General features: G+C 36.0%; 1 protein-coding gene across 4 annotated transcripts in view; it reads left to right on the forward strand.

The window, feature by feature from the left end:
- ABCA13 (ATP binding cassette subfamily A member 13) overlaps positions 1-23494 on the forward strand; it is a 199311-nt gene that overhangs the window by 61281 nt on the left and 114536 nt on the right. For all 4 annotated transcript variants that reach the window (XM_040588025.1, XM_040588024.1, XM_040588022.1 and 1 more), the window contains exons 25-33: positions 1265-1442; positions 3152-3291; positions 7692-7805; positions 8748-8838; positions 14335-14511; positions 16576-16876; positions 17704-17818; positions 19043-19372; positions 21269-21338. In XM_040588025.1, the coding sequence (XP_040443959.1) occupies positions 1265-1442; positions 3152-3291; positions 7692-7805; positions 8748-8838; positions 14335-14511; positions 16576-16876; positions 17704-17818; positions 19043-19372; positions 21269-21338 (1516 nt within the window). The remainder of the gene's footprint in view (positions 1-1264; positions 1443-3151; positions 3292-7691; positions 7806-8747; positions 8839-14334; positions 14512-16575; positions 16877-17703; positions 17819-19042; positions 19373-21268; positions 21339-23494) is intronic.

Below are 23494 nucleotides of genomic sequence, written 5' to 3' on the forward strand. Positions count from 1 at the left end.
GTATTACAAAATCTGCATATTATTTATTTACTATGCTATAAGCTGAAACTGTATGCAAAAAGTCAGATTTTGGGACCAGCCAACACTGAGTTTTAAATAACACTTTCTAATATTCCTCCAGGAATACTAAAGAAGCACCTGGCACTTCAGTAAATGCATTGATCAGGATAAACTGTTTCTAACAGTACAATCTTTAAATTGTCTGTAATTCATTCTTTTTGTACTCTTTGAAAATTGACTCTTCTGTTTAAAAAAAATCTCCAATGATAAAAATGCTAATAGATTTCAGTGTCAAATGTGTATGTTTGACATATCACAGTCTTTTTCTATTTGCCAGTTGTGCAGTCTTCAAATGATATCTGATAATCTAGTTATGTTTTTTCTTGACGAGTGTCTGCAAGAGTGATGATTATCAGGCAGGCCAATGCATCCTTCAGTTACACTCTAGAAACATGTTGCCTTGCAGTTATATCCTCTCAGAACTGTGCACCTGTACAGCCTGCCATGAGATACCAGTTACAACTGAGCATGTTAGCTGAAAAATGAAGCTGCACGGAGAAAGTTGGTTTTAATTTCTATTTATTTAATTTTAACATGGGGAATGGAATGATGGTGCTTAAGCCATAAAAGTAGTCAATCGCTCTCCTTATTAGACATATGCTAGTCATGAGCAAATGGCAATAAGAAATGCTGGTATGACTCAAGATGTGCAAAAACTAGAAGCACATCTAACAAATTAAAAGACATACTTGAAAAATAGGCTTTTAGGGCATGTGCATTTGAATATTTTTTTGTTCTTATCAACTGTTTTCACTGCAAACATTATATGGAAGATGGGTTTGGTTGTTTCTAGTGCTTTGTGACATAGCAGCAGTCTGTCAGAAGAGCAGACTTTGTGAAAACTGACGTTACAATCAAGGAATCTGTAGTGCAGTTGTCCTGATATTTTCATTCCTTTTCTGCCTAGGCAATACAGAGTATTTTTCAAAGTTTAATGTTTCAGAGTTTAATGTAGTACACTATACTACTGCCTTAACCTGGAAATTAAAACTGCATTACTGTTGTGACGTCCCCACCCCCCTCCATGATGAAGGTGATAAGGAGAACAGAAACTAGCACAGCAGGCCCTCATTCTTGTAGGCAGTTTCAACAGACTAATTTTGTCAATCTCCTTGGATGCCGATATTGAGAGAACACCAGGACTACTCCCTGAAGCTACTAAAAGCAACTTTGATTCATCTGTGTTTCTGTTTGTTTGTTTTAGTTCTTGCAAGGTGGGCAGTTCAGAAGTTCAGCTGTTGGATCCCTGGAGTCTGTAATCAAGGCAGTGTGCAAAGAAGAAACTTCATTTTTCAGCAATGCAAACCTGTTCATCGACATGCCTAGAATCATGGGACTCTTGGATGACAATAAGGCAAAATATGGCATTCCTGAAGACTCAAGTAAGAAAAACTATCAATCACAAGTTGCATGTATGCATTCAGGGTGTAGGGAAGTTTTTCCCTCTAAAATGGAAATATTTATATACCAGCTGACATCTCAATTGACACTGTAATCGGGAGCACAAGGGTCAATCAGTAAAAGTTTTATGGCTACAAGGTAATTGTTTATGAGACACAAGCGATTCTGGTTGTTTTCTATCTTTGCAAATAATAAACAAGAATATTTCTGTTTTAGAGACATATTTATTAGAAATTTTAAAGCACTTGGTGTTAAAAATATATCTTTGAGATACAAGATTAAGAATTTATTGCTACATGCCTTTCTGCTGTGAACACAAAGCTGTGGTATTATTGTGCAGTAAAATATGCAAGCCCTCTGGATAAAGTAAGTTTTTAAATAGTTAATACTCCTGTTCTCTTGATCACCTTTTCTCCCTTTCTTCAATATACATTTGACTTTACACTGATTGATTTTAGTATTGTTAATAACATTGTTAGTGCCTCGGTGGCCCTGTGCAAGAGAAAAATACAGTGATAGAGTGTCACTAGAGAAGGATCTGTGACTGTAAATCATGACTCTTATGAACTATCAGTTTCTATAGTCTGCAAAGTTTTTCTGAAAATTGCAGCAAACTCAGGTAGTCTTCTGTGTCTTTAGCATATTAATGTTTCTGACTGGTCAGCTTGGAGCCTCTTAATTCTTTTCTGTCATTTATCAATGATTGTATTTAGTAATGATTGTTCCCTTGAAGTAAGTAAAAATTTGGGCAAAGAACTGGGTGTTCTTGATACATTTCTGACACTTGTTTCTTTAACTTTTGGCAGGAATTTAGATGTTTTTGGCCTCGTTTTACATTATGTACAATAATTTGTCTTCTTTGAGGACTTAATGACATTATTTAATAATTCCTCATAGTGCTAGAAATGGGTTGTTTCTCAATCTACTCATAATAAATTTTAAAAAAACACCAAAACAAAACCAAAACATCCCAAACACATGAACTGGACATAAAAATCTAAATGTTTCTCACAGGAAACTCATTGTCTTTACTTGAGTGCAAGTGCAGCAGGATATCTTGGAAGATATTCCTTGCATCCTAGTTCTGAATGACATGCACCCTAATGCATTAATAGCTCCATCTGATGCAGGACCATGTTTTTTTGGTTAAGGAGTGGAAAAGTGAATTGACTAGATTTTTCAAATCAAGAAGTTGAGTGTCATGCCAATTTTTTCCCGTACTTTTGGTAGGTTCTTATGAAATTATACAAATAAAAAAGTTTGTATTTATGAAGGTACTTTTGTATTCCTGCTTCTTTCTTAAGCAGGAGTAGAAAGCTACAGAACAGAGAGTGTGGAGTTAGTCCATCTTTTTCTTAAGGTGACTTCCCTCAGCATTCAACTTTTAGGATAGATGGGCTTCATAGACTGCTTTTCAGAAATGTGAGAAGCCCTTTGGACTCTGATTCTTTTTTTCTTGTCTTAATGTTTAGAGTTCTACATCCTCAACACTATCATAGAATGTGGTTAAACAATTTCTATTCAGGGACCTGTAGTGGTTACTTAGTGACAGGTGGATGGTATTTGTCATGGTGCTAAGGCAGATCTGAAATTATGACCCAAGATTTTCTTTTAATTAAAGAAAAAATACAATAATCCAACTTCACCTGTGTTGTATGTCTTAAATGTGAGTCTGTCTTTGTTTTTGCAGCTCCATTTTGCTTGAAGCTTTATCAGGAGATTTTGCAGTCTTCTAATGGGGCTTTGCTATGGACTTTCCTGAAACCTTTATTACATGGGAAGATACTGTACAATTCAAACATCAACATGATTGACCTGGTGATGGAAAAGGTAAGTATCAAAAGAAACACTATTTCTGTTTATTGATTTTGCCTTTGTACTTCATTTTAAAGGTCCACTTTTTCAGGGTAGGTAGAAACAATTGGATAATTGCCTTTTAGAAAACTGGATCCACCCTGCCCCTGGAGTTCTCACCTTATTCCTACTTTAAGCTTAGTATATCTCTTACTTGTTACAGTGGTTTCACTTCAGCATAAAAAGCAGAAGGTTGTTTAAAGTCACTTAAACCTTGTATAAAAAGATTAAAAAGAACACATTAGCAGAAGTGTCATGCTGTATCAAGGTGTAGGATATACATATTCCAAGTAAGCATTTGCCTTCAACATTTTCTTATGATGGGAACTCCAATGGGGCAGCATAGGGAGCTGTGTGGAAGGGACACCAGAGTAATGAAAGCCTGTCTGAGGGAGTCACTGAGCTGCCTTGAAAAAAATACAAGCCAACCTACAGTACGTCCTTCCTGTTGATGTTTCTAACGCCAGTAGTATGCATGGCCAGTAAATAGCAGAGCTGCCATATTTGTGGATGCTGGTGACTTGATATTATTCAACAATTTTGCTGTCTCTGCACTTCTGGTATGGTAGGTACTCTGTCTTGAGCATGATTATCTGCAATGATATGTTTGTTCATGACTAGCTTTGAGGTACTTCTGTAAGAGGAGGAATGATGACTTCTTTTAAATACACATTAGTGTTCTGTGTAAATTTTGCATTTATCTTGAAAATGTATTATTTTAACCTGGAATATTACTTATTGCAAGAATGGTAACTTAGATTAATTTAAAATGTAGAAAAAAACCACTACTGCTTGTAAGTAGTACACAAAAAAGACTGTAGTAACTTTAAATGTGATGGTAACTATATTCTGTGTAAATGGAATATGTTGTGGTATTTTGATTTATACTCTAAAAAGATAGTAAAAAACTAAGCTGAAAAACACATACTAGGTAGTAGATACTAGAAAATTTTATAGTTTCTGCTGTGAATTGGAAATAAGGTTTCAATGATTACAATCTTTGCTGTTAAATAACTTAATTTGGGCAATGGGCTGTCTCTGGAGTTGAGTATAATTAATTTTAAATTTTTAGTCAGCTAAAAATGAAGCTGTACTTGATGTTTATAGATGGAAATACCACAAAGAATATGATAAAGAAATGATAAAAATCCCAAATTGTTTTGAATATATGGTTATATTCTATGTTACAGTGATCTTCAGAATAATGCACTGAGAACATTTCCACATTATTTTCCCAATTAATATATCAAAATGACATCCTTAAAAATATGTGTAGAAAAGATAAATATCCTGAAATATGCCGTATTCCCCTATCGATCTTTTACTGAAATTAAGACTGAATAATACAGTTAACAATGAAGTTTGCTTGTGGTTTTGGTTTTTTTTTTTTTGTTTTTTTTTAAATATCTGGAGCAATACAAAGATTCTGGTAGATGCCTCTAGCACAATCTCTCATTCTCATTATGTATTCTCAGGCTCACAAAAGTTCCATCAGTTTATTCAGGAACCTGTCTATGCACATCTTCACCCTTCCCCTAAACCTGTAGATCTAACAAGCAGTTATGGATGTATCTGTTTATGTGTAAATATGAAAGTAGTAGGAAAGTTTCTTCAACAGGTTTTTAATTTATTTTATTACAGAAGCCTATCTGCTATTGCTTGAACAGAAATAAAATTTAAGTGCAAAGTATTGTTCCAGGTACCTCGAACACAACTACTAAAACCCAACACTGTAGCCCTTACACAGCCAAATCTACTGAAATCGGGACAGAAGTTCTAATTTCCTTTAGATTATGTGACCACATGGCAGCTGTTTACTAGAAGAAAAAAAGTAGCTGTTTAAAGCTAAAAAGAACATTAAAGTTTGTAAGCTAAGCTATGTTCTTGAAGTTTTTAATATGACTGGTTTGTTTCAAGACTGTATAACTGATGATTCTTTGTTAAACTGTGTTGCTGGTTCTACCTTCTGAGAAGTCAACAGTTCTACTGTGTAGAATAACAGTGACTATCACAGATACAGGTTGTAGTGCTGACTGAGAGCAAAAAAGTTCAGTAACAGCTGACATCCAGGAGTTCAAAGACCATGTGTGATGTCTTTGATCCTTGCTTTTGCAACTGTACTTTTTGCAACTGATGAGCTATTCTTATGAGACTATTTGGTATTTCAAAAGATTCTGAGCTGATCTTGGGCAATCACATTAGGACAACCTTGTACTCTTTCTTTGTAATTGTAACAGTCAGAATGTATATAAAAAACATAAATGTAGCAAGACAATTGAGAAATGAAAGAAAGGAAACTAGCAAATTAAGTTCAGTTTCCTGTCTTTTTGTCTAGTATAATTTGAAAAATTGATAATAAGTTGTGTAAGTTCTTATTTTAAACTTATCAAGTCTAGCTTTGCAGAAGCACACTTGACTTGTGAGCCTGTTAAAAGATGTCATTATAAAGGCAGTTCAATAAGCTCAAAATACCATTTTTATTTATTCTTACATCAGGAAGAGGCTTAGACATATTCAGTCCAGAAAGCTCTAATTTTAATCAAAGGCAATATCCAGTCTAGGTGTTACCAAGAATATTTATTTTAATGAACCTTCATTGATTAGGAAGAAGAGAACTTCAAGAGACTTTCTATTAAACATCTAAGTCCAGCAAGTCATTAGCATACAAAATCACAGAGGCTGCTTTATAACGTGTAAGATTATACATTCACCTTACCCTACGTTCTGATTCCTATTGTAATCAGTAAAGATTGTATAGGGAAGAACTGAACAACATGTCAGTGAAGTGATATTCCCCACAAATACTGTTGCAGCTTCCAAAATCTCAAGGGCCAGGCTTGCCAGGACCTTTGCTGACTTTTCAGTCAGTTATTTCTTTCAAATAAGCCTATACATTATATAAGGTTCACCTTTTCCAAAAATCCATGCTGCTGCAGTAATTTTGTTTTCTATAGTTTGTATAAAGAGGTCGAATACAAGCACATTGTGGTTACTATAGCTCTTTGAAAGTGACTTCAGCAAAAAAATAAAAAAAAACCCATCTCTTCTGAATCAAGTCAAAAAGGACTAAGCGTAGAGCTCAGATCTTACAAGCTGCTTGATATAACAGTTTCAAATGATGTCCAAAATTTGATCTCCCTGTGTTCCAGTGTGACCTGTGCTTGCTCTGGGCTGCAGAAATAGCACTCTCCTATTTTGGCTGTTTGCCACGCTTGCAGCCTTTCTGGTCTCCCTCTGCTTGCCATCATCATGCCTGGACAGTGAGTTACATGATCCTGAGAGTCAGGCCTGGGATTTCAGTCCATGAGGTTTCTGTGTTTGTTAACAGAAGAACTTTTTTAGTTGATTTGACACCAAACTTTAGTTTAACATTTAGGATCACTCTCTCTCTGAAAGTGGAATGGGGAATGTCATGGAAGTTAAGTGCATAAATTCCTTCGGAAAAATGAAATTATCTGCAAGGGTCTTTATTGGGTCTTCTGTCCTACAAACAGGAGAAAAGAATCACCACGAATGGTCTTCCTATGTTGTGCTAGGAGTGAGATTTAGAAAAAGGCACTTAAAATACTATGGCAAAAATTGTTTGCTTTCAATTGGAATTACTGCAGATAGTATGGTCCCAAATTGGAGTTTACAACTCATTGCAGACACTCTTTGCTGGGAAATGTCATGATCTCTACCATAATAACAATGCTGGATTGTTCTTAAATGCACTTCTGTGACTCATAACACCAATTTAAACAAAAAGATACTGCAGTGTTTTCTAAACTTGAGTATACTTGTGATCTGTTTAAAACAGGCTAGAAAAAAATGGTCGTTGTTTGCTAGTGGCTAAGAGAGAAATTGTAGCTTAGGTTCGACTGGGACAGAGACTATGTTGCTATACTCAAGTCTTCCTGTGTGAGAGTATTTTGAAATTGATTTATTGGTCACTTGAATTTATTGTCCACACCATGCTTCCAGCTTTCCCTTTTATTTTATATTTGGTCAAAGTAGCTTGAATAAAAGACCTACAAGTTCTGTAGAGGCTTTCTTTTGAATATGTCCTATTCTTTTTCTTTTTTTTCTGTCTCTCTGAAACACCTCTATGATACTCTGTATGAAACAGACATTACAAAATAGAGGTCTTTATGATACTTCAAGTAGAAAACATACATGCTGCAGGAATAATTTTCTTTGATTTACTTGATATCTCGAGACTGCAACAAATACTTTTCTTAAGTAGGAGAATGAAAACATTGATATCCTTACTGCTGACTATCAAAGTGAAATGGAAAGGAATTGCAGAAGATCTGAAGCATGCCAGTTTTTCTCGTTTTTAAGATTTGCTGTGCACAGTTTTTACTTCATTTGTCTCCATGTATTCTTTTTCCCAGGCTAATTTCACTTTTGCTTTTGTGGAAAACTTGAAGACTTATTCTGAGACATGGCTTAGGATGTCTGAGGTTTTTAAAACCAGTGAAAGTGTCCTTACAGTCTCACGACTGCAGGTTGGTGAACTGTGGGAGGGCTGCCTATTTTCCAGTTTGCTATGTCACCTGGACAGAATTTCTGTACATGTAAAACTGCATATCTATCTGGCTTCAGGTTTAAAAAGAGCTGAAAAAGAGGCAGATTAGCTTTAGGTTATAAGCCTACAGTGTGATACTGAAAAAATTCTGAGGTGAAAAAACTTAAAAGCAATGTTACTTCACTATGTCCAGTATTACCAGGCAATAAGGGAAATAAGTACACCTAAACAAGCAAGTTCCAGAAAATATTTTATTTCCTACAATCTTACATTTATTTTAAGTAAGTGCATAAGGCTTTTATCATAAAAAAAACCCTGATATAGGAAATACTGACTAAAAATAAAGAGCATTTTTGTTACTGGGTTTTTCCCCATTCTACATATTTGTGTCCTTTTCCTTTTTTCCCCAATAAAATTTAGTTTTGCCATGGTTGACTTGTGAAAACATGCATGGCTGTTACACTTCAGGAAAATTTTACACTTTAGGAGTATTTTTTTTACTACTTTAAGAAAAAAGCAGAATCCAGTCATGGCCCATACATATCAATTGAGCTATTACTTTTAAGTTCAGTTAAGGAATGATGTCACTAATCATTCATTAGACTGGCAGATCTCAGGATGCTTTTGTAGAGGTAGCAATTTTTTCCCCCTTAGAACTTGGCAAATGAAGTAATGAAGCTAAAATAATGTAAAAGGAATTCCCAAATGCCAGTTCTTTTAAGGTATTTATTTTGCTATTGCTAGTGTTAATTTGGAGTTAGCCTGTTAAGAGGGGAAGACTGAAGACATGGAGAGGCTAAGTGACTTCTCCAGTGTTATGCAGGAAATCTTGGTCATAGAATTGAGCATGAATGCATACTTATATTTTACATTTCTTTAGAGACAATGAACCTGATGTAACATCTAACACTTTTCATTTTAGGAAGCACTGCAAAGCAATTTCATAAAGCACTTTCTAGAAACGAATTTGGATATTGACATGGAAAAACTCTTTAAAAAAATGCAAGTATACGGTATGTACATAAAAGTACATGTACTGATTACACTTATAAGACTTTAACTTGAACTTAGAGCTATGTTCACTTGTAATTGAAGGTTTTATCTACTTAAATAGTATTAAAGTACTAGACTTTAAATTCTCTTCTTCAGTTAGTCTCAAATATTTCTAATTGTCTTTTTTCTTCTGAGTGAATGGTTAATTTGCATTTCAAAATATTGAAAGACTTCAAAAATCTGGTAACAAGTTAGAAGTGGCAAACTGTCATGGGAGAGTTATAAACACAGGGGCTATACTTAAAAGGAGTAGGGAGAAGTAATCCCAGTAGCCACAGTTCCACTAGTAGTAAATCTTTGTAGCAGATTTTGAAGGAAATCTATATACTTTAAATGGAAATAAATAGAAAATGAGATTGGATACAGTGTGTTTAATCAAAAGGGGTCTGTATTTTTTTTCTCCTTTTATTTGAGGATTACTTTCATGTAGTCTCCTTAAGCCTCAGAAAAGCTTGAGATGCAATTAAAATCAGAGGGTGGCAAGTTTGGGTTCAGATCAGCAGAGACTAACCAGGGTCAGACCCAGCCCCTGGCATGGCTGAGTGGGGCCATGTGGGGTGATGCTGAGGCCAGGCCAGGTTATCACCCTGTGGGTAGGGGGTCTGGGTCCAGACTGGCAGGTCCATGGCCAGGTCCACAGACAGGTTGTGATGTGGTGAGATCTGCAGCCTGGGGCAGGCCCAGCCACAGTTCTGTGCAACATGGAAAAGCAGTGGCCCTGGCTTGGGCATCTGCACAGGGCTGTCCAGCAGTGTCCCCCTGGGTCACAGCCATGCACCCTTCCTGCATTGGTACTGAGCCCTGGTAGTCAGACCTCCAGGAGTAGAGAGTATGTCCTCCAGGGCCAGAGAGGTATCCCAAGGGGAACAGTTTATAATGGAGGACGTGGAGATTATGATGAGTAATTTTGGGTATACAGGGATTTAAGGAGAAGAAGAGACAGGATAATGTTGGAAATTCAAGTTACTTTTAGAAGAATTTGGTAGGTGACAAAAAATCAATATGGCCTGCTGTCAGTAAGGTAGGTGCATGATAATTAAAATGATTGCTGACATGTGCCAGAAGGAATTGTCCATACCAATGTAGAGTCTAACGTCATTTAAGAAAAGTTCATGATTTTGAGGACCAGAAAGAGAGAAAAGTGGGATAAAATCCAATAACAGGTAGTATAGCATCATATACAAAGGGAGCTGGGTGCTTTCTAAAGGAGGATAGTGGTAGAGAGGACCTATCTGTGTAGTTTGTTATCAATGAGTGTTAGGATAACTACGAACCAGACACAAATCTGTTCCAGTCATTTGTTGGAGAAGAGCAGTGATGAGGTCCCATAAGCTCCCAACAAGGGGCTGTGTGGCCCTCAGTGCTGGAATAAATGGACATTACAGCAATATAGGTTATGAAGTCTGCTCTACAGTCAAAGAATTTTTAGTCTAGAGCTAAAATAAACTAATAAATGTACCTGAAGTGCAGCTTTTATTGGATTTCTGTACCTGTCTTTCCACAGGAGACAGACAAAAGCTCCTGAAGCTCCTGAGAGATTGTAAATAATGAAGTGTTTTTCACTTAAATTGTACTACTTTCCTGAGCTGGTTCTGTCATGGTTGATGTGAGCTGAAGTTCTTGGATTTTCTTTTGCATGCAGGATGTGAGATTTATTTGAAACTGGCCTTGATTTGGCTCTGTTTGAAGGCTAGGACTAGCTGAACTTACTTGCACTGAGAAAAATGGCACATGTTGCCCAGAATTCAAGCCAGAAAGTAAGAACCTGGGCTCAGTGTCCTCCTTAGATTAGGGACTCAAATTTGAATCCGTTACATCTCAGGAAGATTTTCTTAATCACTGAACTGTTGTCTAGTCTGGGTCAGGCACAGCACACCTCTAATGGTGAAGCTGGATCACAATACAACTGAAACCCCCACACACAGAACCACATAGTTTGAAAGATAAGAGGGAGGAAAGAGCAAGTCTCTCAGCCCACAAGGCCTGCTGGAAATATAACTATCTCAATATATTAGTTGAGTAGTAGATGGATTTTGTTTGGATCTAACACTGGGAGCTACATGATAGGTTATGGGCAAACAATATTTCATTAAGTAGGTATCAAGATCTCTGGACTTATCAGGTCCATCTTCACTGTTGCAGACAACATCATCACATGTGCATGTGTTTCTCAAGCTATAGATTTTTATGAGAGCTAAGGGTATGTGACAATATATAATAAATGGTCAATAGTCTTGGATGGTGAATACAGGAAATCATTTTAGTAGAATGGCTTATGAAACTAGAATTTCTTTATTTTAATGGAATATGGCCAAGAAAATTAACATCATATAAAAAAATGCAAATCAATATGGGCTATAGCAATAGCATTTATGCCTTTGTCAAGCTGATATGTCCAAGGTGCCAAAGCACTCTTCTGCATTTACACTTTGATTACACTTATATTTACAGATTCACTTTGTCATTTTGGTTTTTGAAAAACAACTATGCCCTCTTATTTTTGTGTTGGTTTTGTATGCTTTCTTTGTTCAGTTTATTAGTCTATAATCATGTGCAGCTGTTACTGTAAACCTCTGTTCTTATGTGTGGTGTTTTTTTTTTTTTAAATCATTACTCTTATACTGCATCAGCTTTTTATTTTTAGTCCTGTAATTATCTTGCTTGGATCCAATTAAAGTCCTAAATGAATCCATATATGTTATTGGGTTTACCACTCACAATCTGTTTATTTCTATCCAAAGCTGAGGTTTTCTAAAGTCACCTAATCTGTGTGATTATGTATTTTTCTTTTAACTAAAGCAAAAATTCCCTTGGTTTATTACATCTACCCTCACATTAAGATAAATTCTAATTATGCTCAAATCCAAGATGTTTGTATTTTTTTTTAACTTTTCCACAATGCTATAAAAATGGTTAACAGTCTTAGTGACATCTTATTAACCCTGCTATTCCTGCTGCAAAGTGTTGGGGACACAGAGTGGATTGATGTAGCACTCTTCCAACCCCTATAAAATTATTATGCATAAGACCTCGCAAAGTTATCAATTTCTAAAACAGTTCTTCAGGGTTACTGTGCCAGTTTTACTCACCTGGAACAAAATAAATATTTAACTGAGGGCAAAAAAGTTTGTGGTTTTCTTTTTAAACTCTTTACCTTCTAAGCTAGCTTTGTGTTGGCAAGGCAACTCTATTCCTCTATGCTTGCTTTCTGACTCTGTAATCTGCAGTCATTTCCTGGGTGCAGCCAACTTTATACAAACTCTGTCCCACAAGTGCTTGTGAGCTTCTTGCTGGCCACAGTCCTTATGAACCTTTCAAGAAGCACTGGGAGGCAGCTGTGCTGCAGGGTCGTCTTTTGGATTCTTGCTTGCTGAGTCTCTTTCTTGTACTACTTCTGTGATTTCTCCCAGATATGTTTTTCACAGGGATTTCCCTTATAGAGGGCTACCTGTGACCTGGGATGTAACAACCAGGGTAGAAAAAAATCAGGCAGCTTTCCTCCATGCTACAGCTCTACTGCCCTCATTGAAATGGAATAGTTTTATGTGTATATGGAAAGCTGGAAACAAATAGCTCTATCATCACCACTGAAAACTATGCCATCACCAAAATAGTCTGATAACTAAAAACCTTCTCCTAATTTCTGACCTAAATTCATTCATTGCTGGTTTATTACAATTTATTAATCTTGCAACCTTTTACTTAAATAGCACTTCTACCTGGTAGATTTACATAAACCAGAAATATTTTCTCCCAGTAACTTAATCATAAGTTAAACAAGCTAAGTGGAAGATGAGGGCTGAGTTGGTATGTAACAAAGTATGATGATGATAATAGTAAAAACAGATTTGCTGAGTTTTTTATTTATAATTCCTACATTTATAAATGGGAAAAATACAAGATAGGCAATTCTATAGATGTTCATTCTAAAACATTCCTATGGATTGTATCAGTTCATATATATGTGTTATTTCTATACTAGAGTACTGAAATTCATGCACATTGTGAAAGACAGTATTTTGCTTCCAGAAACAGTTAAATATGCCATACTCCAAGCAAACAGCAATCAAGTTGGTATTTCTTATGCTAAAATGTTCAATAGTTTAATCCATAAGAGAGAAGTTTTTTTTGTTAATTACTGATTTCAAATTAAGGTCTTTCAAAGATCAGCTGGTAAAGAGATCTCTGGTGGTTTTGGGTTTTTTTTTGTGTGTGTATATATATATATAGGGTTATATATAGTTACACACAAACACATAGGTATATACGAATACACATATATATGAAAGCTTAACTCTACTACTTAATGTTAGGAATATTCTATTCTCTCTAATGCTGCAAAAAAAGTAGCAGCACAGGTATTTTCTTTGTTGTCTTCCTCAAGGATATCAGTAAATAAGACTTGAAGTATCTACATTTGGCTCTGTTTTCACTCAACCCATGAATTCACCTTGTCTTTGCTTGCCTGTCTTCTGAGTTCTAGACTATCAGTTCCTCAACTTTTTTTCTTGAGTTCTTTATCCTTTCTCACTCGTAATCATGTCTGTTCCTCAGACTACTCCATGCATTTTTCCACTTATCTACCTTCCTATTTCCCTATACGGATGCTGAATAACATCGATGATTCAGATTTATCTGTCACCACTGTTATCAAATGAGGTCATCACCTATCCTTTTTAAAGCCTATATCTCCAAGTGAATCTTGAAAAATTTATGATGGAAATCTGTGTTGGATGTTTTATAATATTGTTTATTACCTGAGAAATTCAGATGTTTCCATTAAATCCAGATGAGTTAAGACTGTTTCTAGACCATGCTATCCTGGTTGTTCTCTCAGACATAAGAATATAACACTCTCTCTACATTCTCTACCAATGTATGGAGATCTGAATTCCTCCAAAGGTCAGCAGTTTTGGGAACCAGGCTTTAAGGTATACATTCATTCTGGATCCATAGAAAGGATCAAAGTAAAAATAGAGGGGTTGTAGGTTTTTTCAGATGCTTTTTAAATGTAGAGCTCAAGTCAAAACTCTTACCCCTTATACAATGATATTTGCAGTGTCAAGGAAAGAACTAGCAAATATATTGCTGGATGAAAAAGATCTCTGTTGTGATGTTTGAAGTATAGTAACTTGTATTTGTGTGAGTAGTTACGGAAAGATCGGGAAATGTTAAGTCCTGCAGCTTCAAGGATGTGGTCTATTTCTAGAACTTTATTAGAATTTGTTACATTTTTGTTGCTCTGAAATTGAGGGAAGACAGCTGAAGACTTATAAAAGCCACTGAAACATGAACTACGCTTCCACAAGTTCACACTAAAATTCCTATGGTTTTAAAACTTCTTCCTTTTTTTTTAATACAAAGGGTATTTACTCTTATAGGATGTGCAACTGAGAACATACCTTTCTGTTCTGATCATTAAAACTAAGGAAGTCCAATTTATTTCCTCATCTTAGAAACGATGATGAACAAGATGCTTAACAGCTCAGCAAGTAAACAGATTGACCTGTTGTCACAGCTTGTAGTAAATATCTCTTCCTGTGTGTTACTGGACCGTTTCCAGCCTTTTGACTCTGTTGAGAAATTGGAGGAGAAGGCGCATGAACTCATGCAGCAAAACAATTTTTTAGCTAGTAAGTACCTTAATTAAAATTCATATTGACATCAGACTTTGTAGTTGTCTATGTTTATTGATAAGGTAGGTTAAACTTACACAGCTTCACATTATGTATTAAAACACATATAATACAGGCAAAATAAAATATGTTTACCTTAAGAGGTATTCCCTAACATTTGAATGCTGTAATATATATTGTAAAGACTAATTATGTTGTTGTTGCCAAAACAAATCCATTGCCAAACGAATCCATGAAGTCTGTTATTTCTAACAAAATGTTGAAAAGAATAGTCATAAATGTTTAAAATAGAACAAAAAAGCTGAAAATTGTATAGTACTAAGGAGAATTGATTAATCATTATGATGGGATCATAGTTTACATACTTTCTAATTTTAATTTTTATATTGTTGTTTTTTCAAAATGAAGCAAAGGGTTTTTTTTTTTTGTAAGTTTTATTCTTAAACCAACACCTCAGAGAAATTAGCTTGTTTATTCAAAGCAAATAAATTATTAAGCAACAGATATATCTCTTTTCTTCCCTGGGATTCTACTGTCTATCCTTTTCCTGCATTATATTCTTATTGCTGAGATTCAATTAATTGTACAGAAGTTTAAAAGACAAGAATATTTTTCTTGTTGCACATGCTTTCTTTTCTTGCATGAAATGTTTTAAGTTGCATCTAGCCTTTCCAAAAGAGAGCCCCATTTAAGTCTTTATAAAGTGTGCCATGTTTTTCCCCCCTGTTGATTTTTATTGTCTCCCCGGACTCCTGTAAGTACACAAGAAAAGACATGTCTAAACAGTTCCAGAGAATGAAACTACTTAGTCTGGAATCCTATGTTTGTTCTACAACCTGCACAGTACCCCCATTTGCAGAATATGGAAATGACCGCCCTCCAACAATATAAAAGCGACAGGCCATACTGTGATATAAGGAAAATTTCTCAGGAGTACTTTGAGGGGGTGAAATTGTTTGCCTTTTCAGGGGAAGAGATGGATAGATCTTGGCCCTCAAAAACTGAATTGTCAAGTTCTAGATCCATTTTCCTTCTGTTTACATAGGGAAGGGTCATATGCTAACATAAGCTAACATTTCTTGGGAGTTTTTTTTCAGTACTGTGGCCTTATAATCTCTTTATATGCTTAAATCGGTAAAATGGCATTTTAAGGGACCTAATGAGTCCAATATGCCAATACTACATGCTCAGATATAGGCATATCTGGGCCTTACCTTTCCACAGTAAGGTATAAAACTAAAAAAGAATAAACAGAATTTTCTTTGCTTGCTTTTTTTATAGTTTCATAGCTTCATGATATGTCTTGGGAAACTAAATGTTTTGCATAAATAGGAAAATGAGATTGTAAAGCTTATTTTTTCAACTGGCCAGAAGAGGAAAAAGGTCAAAATTTTACATTCATCAAGAAGTCTTAAAAAATCTGGATCATCCAGAAAGAAAATAAAATACCAACCAATCTGCTGTATTGGTACAGATGTATCTTCATCTTTTCATCTACAATTAAGCTTTCACCTTCTTTTTTTTTTTTTTTTTTTTTTTTACACAAAGCTAGAGAAAATAAACATGCAAATTCTGCTGTGCTAAAACAGAAGTTTTAAAATTGATTCAGAAATTAAAAATCAGAGTAAATTTTAGTGTGTTGGTACTGTTTACTTTATCACCCACTTCCAGGGGTTGTTATCCTTTGATGGACAAATTTTATGGCTACTGCTTTCACTGTAGAATTGAGATCAGTCCCAAAGAAGGAGTTAAATCTGGATATAAAAAGAATAAAATGCAATTCAAAGCAACAAATTGAGACGGAATTTTCTCAGATAAAAATGGTTGTTGCAAACACATTTACTATGTGAATAATCTTCTACATTTCATATTCATGAATGTAAAAAATTTAAGTCTCTATGAAACCTACCATTCTTGTGTTGGGGGGTCAAGAAATTTTAGAGGCCTGCCATGAAAGGTGAATGTATCCTACTATCATATGGTAATTGGCCATGAGTTAGCTATGTAAATAGCATAAATCATGTAAGCTTGGGTATGAAGCTCTTTTTCTTCTTGTGGCAGGTATCATCTTTGATACACCAAAGAACAAGACACAAGATTCTAGCAATCTCCTTCCACGACACATTTCATATACAATTAGAACAAGTGTTCTCTACAGCATGAGAACAGATTTGATTAAAAACCCAGCGTGGAAATCTCATCCACAGAAATTGCCAGCTGATGGGTTTAAATACAACCACATCTTTATTCCTCTCCAAGACATGATTGAAAGGGCAATTATTTCAGCACAGACTGGGACAAATACCTTAGAGCCATCCATTCAGGTGCAAGCCATGCCTTACCCTTGTCATACCAGTGATCTGTAAGTAAACTTTCAGCTTTTTAATTCAATATATTATCCTTATTAGATTAATACTAGAGGACTTGGGAAACTACTAGGTCTTTGTAGTGGGTGAATGTGTGTATCTCAGCACAAGATTGAACCAGTATGTTCAATACCAGATGTTACAGCATAGCAAATGTTGTTTAACAGCTGTGACCACAACAGATTATGCAACTTCTGTCTGGCAAATGACCCCTGATGAGCTGTTGGTGGCTATACTGTGGAGTAGTCTGCTGGACAGAGACCGTGTCAAAATATGGTGCAACTAAATTAGATTATGCTAAGAAACCCACTTTCCATCCTTAGTTGTCCTGTTCACAAACTGTAAATTAATCCCTGGTATGTGTTATAATACAGCATAAGTTGATGAAGAAAAAAAAAAATAGTGTAGAAATGTTCTTTGTAAAACCATGCAAACATCCTGAGTATTAGAATTAAAACTTAGTGGTAATATATCTGTTAAAGTGGAGAAAAAGTTGACTGGCTCTTGGTATTCCCTACTGTCCAAATATATTATTTTGCCATAGAAACAAACCTGAACTTTGTTTAACTTTGAATGGAGCAAGAATGATTACATCAGTTGTACTGTTGACAAATACTAATAAAACTTTATAGTACTAATACATATATTTAGCTTCTTCCATGAAAAATAAGCAATTCTAACCAGAACAAGAATCAACCTTATTACTCATGTCAGATCTTATTTGTGCATACTTTGAGAATAGTCCCAGTATTAATCTATTAACATTCTGCTAAAAAGTATTTTACCTTTGGGGGTTAATAACTGCATATATGTTCTTTCATAGATTCTTGAACAATATAGGGTTTTTTTTCCCGCTTATGATGATGTTAACATGGATGGTTTCAGTTGCTGGCATGGTTCGCAAACTGGTTTATGAAAGAGAAATTCATCTAGAAGAGGTAAGAGGCAGATTAGCCTCTGAAAATAAAATGTATGTATTAAAGTGTACTGTAATACAAAACTTAAACTTTGAAGTATGTTTATGTACTTATAATCCAGCTGGCTTTGTTTTCACTTGTTTCCTCTGAGCAGTAGGTTTTAGTTCTACCTGCCAACTCAGATTCACAACCATTGTTTAAGCATCAGTCTTTTTGATATGCAAGTATTGTCTCTGAGACAAAAAGCAACAAGCAAAACATCCATAAAACGTGAAGCTGGAAACTGTTTTTTTGGAAAAGTCCTTGTGATTAGAATGATTTTTATTTGGGATTCTTTTTCATGTTTTTCTATATGTGGTCTAAAATGATAAAACTTCCTATACCAAATTATTTTTTTTCCATATATTGTGTAATTCTCAGAAATATAAGGGAGGATGATACAGAAAAAAAGCGAAAATTATTTGGTTATATCAAAAGCTAGTCCTAGCATGTGCTAAGCATATGGAAGGACAGGGGGTTTATGATAAGTTTTCTATATGGACAAATATACTTTTTTTGAAGAATTATACTGGTCTTTAGACTGCTAGAGTAAGCTTCTTTTAATCTGGGAAATTATCTAATTTCTCTAGACTTTGTGTTCTAATATAGGCCTTATTGTTTTAAAAATGCTTTAAAATATTAAATCAACTTAATAAACTTAATATTCATCATCATATGAAAAATATTTCATAAGTAGCATTGGCTTGTTTCCAAAAGCTTTTTTTTTTAAAAAAAAAAGAAAAAGAAGGGTAATACATCATACCTGGCTAAATTATTATTTGCATGCTAATACTTAAAGGTTTACAAACATATCCATATATTACTTTTAGTTCAGCAACAGGCTGGGAAAAAACATTTGCTTATACAGTGCTGTAGATATCTTCACTACTTTTTAGAGTATAAGAAGGAAGATCACCGGAGGACCCAGTAATCTGACATCTGGTGCTGCAACCTACGCATAAGGGTTGTGCCTGAGTGCTGGTATTCCTCATATTAATATGTGATAAGCTCAGAGGCAGCCCTGCTCAGAACGTGATTCCAGGAGAAAGCAGCAGAAGGGGTAACACCGGAAAAGAGAGAAGAAAGTAGTAATTTAATGGGAAAATTACATCATTCAGGAGCTAGTAGTGTCTTGGTGGTAACATGTTAAGAGAAGAAGAAAATTTGTTTCCTAACCTTAACTTGCTTTGCTGTGCTGTCTTGCAGTATATGAAGACAATGGGTGTGCATCCAGCCGTTCATTTCTTTGCTTGGTTTCTGGAGAATGTCATTGTGCTCACAATAAGCAGCTGTGCTCTGGCCATTATTTTAAAAGCAAGTGGTATCTTTGCTTATAGCAATGGCTTCCTCATCTTCTTTTTTCTCCTGGATTTTGGAGCTACAGTTATTATGTTAAGCTATTTTTTGGGAGCATTTTTTAGCAGTGCTGACACAGCAGCTCTGTGTGCCAGCCTTGTATATATGATCAGTTTTTTACCCTACATAGTTTTGTTGGTCTTGCAGAACCAGTTGAGTTTCATCAGCCAGATTATAATGGTAAATATTTCTTTTCCTTTTCTAATTTTTCCTCTCCAATCATGCTGTGGGTTTTCCATAGTTTTGAACTTTAGACTGTAATTCACTTATTTTTTTCCCCAGGTTTCTGTTTGCTTTTCTGTTTCACTGGAAATAAGTCAATTAATAAATACCAAATTGAGAAAATGTTTTGAACGTACAGAGGAATAAAAAAGAAATTCTTAGGGAAATTTTGTAAACCTACAGAAAATATAAGGAGGTTGCATTCCTCATGCTCAGAAGTTCTCTTTACGTTTTGATGTCAAAAAATTTGTAATGTTACTGTACTTTCAAGCACACCTGGTGACATGCCACTCCTGAAAGTCATTATTTGTTTGGACAAAAACTAGTGATTGATCCTCTATTGAGTACAATTGGGGATTAGATTGGAAATTTGTCTAGTGTTTATCTAGCTATACATATAGCTAGTCTGAGGTAATATGTTTCTTTGGTGTCAGTTCTTCCATGTCCTTTCCTGTTTTATTTACACCATGTGCTGTTTTATGTCTTTGCATTGTCTTAATATACTATATCCCTGATTGGGTCATCAAATACACCATCATACAATGCAAACCGTATTTCACATTATGGCTTCACTCTTTCAAAATAACTCACATACCAAATTAACCTGGTGGAATAATTCATAAACTATTAAAAAATATGGATGCTTTTTCAGTGTGAGTTGGTAAGATAAAATATATTGGTTCTTTGCATACAAGTAAGCAAGATGTAAGACTACAGAATTCAGGCATAAACAGACAGGGTGGAATTAATTTTTTTTTTGTTGCTTTTTCCCCCCCCTCCTTTGGGCCACAGAGAGGGAAAAGTATGAATCAGATAATTTGCACACTTTAAAATAATTTATTTCAAAACTCTTCAGATATCCTGCATTTGCTGAAAATCAGAGGCAGCAGCATGTGAAAAAGGTAACAATTTTTGAAGAGAGAGGAGAGGCCATCAAGTGAGATAATGAAACCTTAGCAATGTAAAAGGCAGAAACTCAGTTGATGGTAATTAGCATTAACTTCTCTGTACAAAAATGTAATCCATGCCGCTAATGATTTTGATTTTTTTCTAAGTATCAGCCTATGTTATACTTTTTGCTTCATACAGCTGGCAGGATGCATTCCTTTTGTGTCAAATATTGCAGAAAAAGTATTTAATTGCATTATTTTGAAATAAGATAAAATGATCTTCTGTTTCAGCTCACTCTCAAACTGCAGAACTTTGTCAATGAATAACACATTAATTGCAGTAGTGTTTTGGATCTCCCCATCAACATTTATGAGCTCACCAGTGTTTTTCCACTGATCAACAGTCACACTTCCTTGTTATGCTACATCACACTAACTTGGCTTGTTTTCCATTTTGTAGTTTTGTGATACAGCATGATTATGTTGCTTCTTGGAAGTTAAATGTTATTGCCTTGCACAAAAATGCTGTCTCAGCATATAGTACCCGGTGTGTGTGTTCCTTCTGCTTCTGTCTCTTCTTGAGTTCTGGTCTTACAAAAAGGAGTAGGAGCACTGCTTTTACTATAGAAAGTATATTTATTTGCTTGCCTTTACAGCGTTATGTATTATAAATTTTCAGTATACGCTAGATTTATGATGGTCTATAACTTGTTATAAAGTTAAATAATGCTTTCCAATATTAATAACTAGATCAATGGTGCTCTTTAAGGTGGAGCAAATACTACTGCAGTATGTGGAACAGAATTGTTAAAATGTAAAAGAAAATAATGACGATTAGTCAATGTGAAACAAAGGTCTGTTTACTTTGTGCTTGCTTTTAGTGTCACAAAATATTTTATTTCATGGAGCTTGTTAATGAAATTTTATTTGATGTTCACATCCTGTTTCTCCTTTGGTGTTGTAGTGTCTTCTTTCTACAACTGCCTTTGGGCAAGGAGTATTTTTCATTACATTCTTTGAGGGCCAAGAAATAGGTAAGCTCACCAGTTAGAAGAAAAGTTTTGCAATTATTTCAAAAACTACAGCTGGAAATGTTTTTCATTTTGTTCAGAAAAAAATATCTCTAATAATGATTTAAAAGGGTAGATCATAATAGGAGAAAAACTTTTTAGTGCCCCTTGAAAACAGCTTGTGCCACTTCCTGGCAGTAAATGAGAGTGCTTAGCATTGCTCTGTTTGCAGTACAGGTTGGAGGAAAATCTCCACATCCTGTTAGATGACAAAGTGAGTGTATTCAGCCAATGAAATTGTTCTGGAGATGCAAACCCAAACTTCATATTTAGTGAAATTCAGTAGAGCTACCTAAAGGCGAGCATCTGACTGAATATTATTTCACTCATTGAATGTGTTATTTCTCAGTCCAGTGGAAGACGTTTTGGCAAGGCATTTAGAGCAGTTTATTGGAAATGCTCACTGGTGTCAGTGGCAGCTCTAATGATTGATTTCCGGTGAGGATATTAATAGGGAGTTTTGTAGGATCGCAAGATGGTTGAGGTTGGAAGGGACCTCTGGTTGTCATCTAGGCCACCCTGTTGCTCAAGCAGGGCCACCTACAGCCAGTTGCCTGGGATTGTGTTCAGATGGCTTTGGAACATCTCCAAGGTTGGAGACTCCACAGCCTCTCTGGGCAACCTGTGTCACTGCTCAGTTACCCTCACAGTGAAAAAGTGTTTCCTCATGTTCAGAGAGAACTTCCTGTGTTTCAGTTTGTGTCCGTTGCCTCTGGTCCTGTCTCTGGGCACCACTGATAAGACCCTCACTGTGTTTTCTTTGTACCCTCCTTTCAGGTATTTATATACATTCATAAGATCCCCTTGAGCCTTCTTTTCTCTAGGCTGAACAGTTCCGGTTCTCTCAGTTTTTCCTCATAGGAGAGATGCTCTAGTCCCTTAATAATCTCTGTGGTCCATTGACGGACTCTCTAGAACCTCCATGCCTCTATTGTACCAGGGAGCCCAGAACTGAACCCAGTACTCCAGGCATGGCCTTACCAGTACTGAATAAAGGGGAAGGATCACCTCCCTTGACATGCTGATAATGCTGTGCCCAAGACAGCCGCGATATCATTAATTTTCTTAGTGGCAAGGGCACATTGCTGGCTCATTTTCAACTTGGTGTCCACCAGGACCCCCAGGTCCTTTTCTGCAAAGCTACTACCCAGCTGGGTGTCCCCAGCATGTACTGGTTCATGGGACTGTTTGACAGGTGCAGGACTTCCAACTTATTAAACTTCATGAGGTTCCTGTCAGATTGTTTCACCAGCCTGTTGATGCCTCTCTGGGTGGTAGCATGACCCTCTGGCGTATCAATCACTTCTCCCAGTATTGTGTCATCAGCAGACTTGGTGAGGATGCACTCTGCCCCATTATCCAGATATGAGGATGTTAAGCAGGATCAGACTCAGTATTGGCCCCTGGGGTACACCATTAGTTACTGGATTTCAACTAGACTTCACTGTGCTCTGGGCCTGGCCATTCAGCCAGTTTGTAATCCACCTCACTGCCTGCTCCTCCAGCCCAGAACTTTATTAGCTTCCTTAGGAGGATCTTATGGGAGACAGTGTCAGAAGCCTTATTGAACTCCAGGTAGACAAGACCCACTAGTCTCCCCTCATCTAACAGGCCAGTCCTTTCATCATAGAAGTTTAATCAAGTTGGTCAAGCATGACTTCCTCTTGGTGAAGCTATTCTGACTACTGATGATGTTCTTGTCCACCAAGTGCCTGGAAATGGTTTCCAGGATTAGCTGTTACATCACCTTCCCAGGGGTAAAGATAAAGCTAACCAGTCCGTAGTTCTCTGGGTCCTCCTTTTGCAGATAGGAGTGATATTTGCTTTCCTCCAGTTTTCAGGTACCTCTTCCAGTTGCCATGATTAATCAAAGATCATCGAGACTGGCCTTGCAATGATGTCTGTCAGCTCCCTCTGTGCTTTTGGGTGCATCCCATTAGGGTTCATAGACTTAATGTGTGTGCAGTTTGCGTAACTATTCCCTGACCTGAGTCTCTTCCACCAAATGTACATCATCCTTGCTCCAGACTTTTCTCTTGGTCTCTGGGACCTGGGATTTCTGCAGACTTGCTAGTAAAGACTGAGGCAAAGGTGGCATTCAGTACCTCAACCTTTTCCAC

This window comes from Falco naumanni, chromosome 3, assembly GCF_017639655.2.
Source record: "Falco naumanni isolate bFalNau1 chromosome 3, bFalNau1.pat, whole genome shotgun sequence".
Lineage (NCBI taxonomy): Eukaryota > Metazoa > Chordata > Aves > Falconiformes > Falconidae > Falco > Falco naumanni.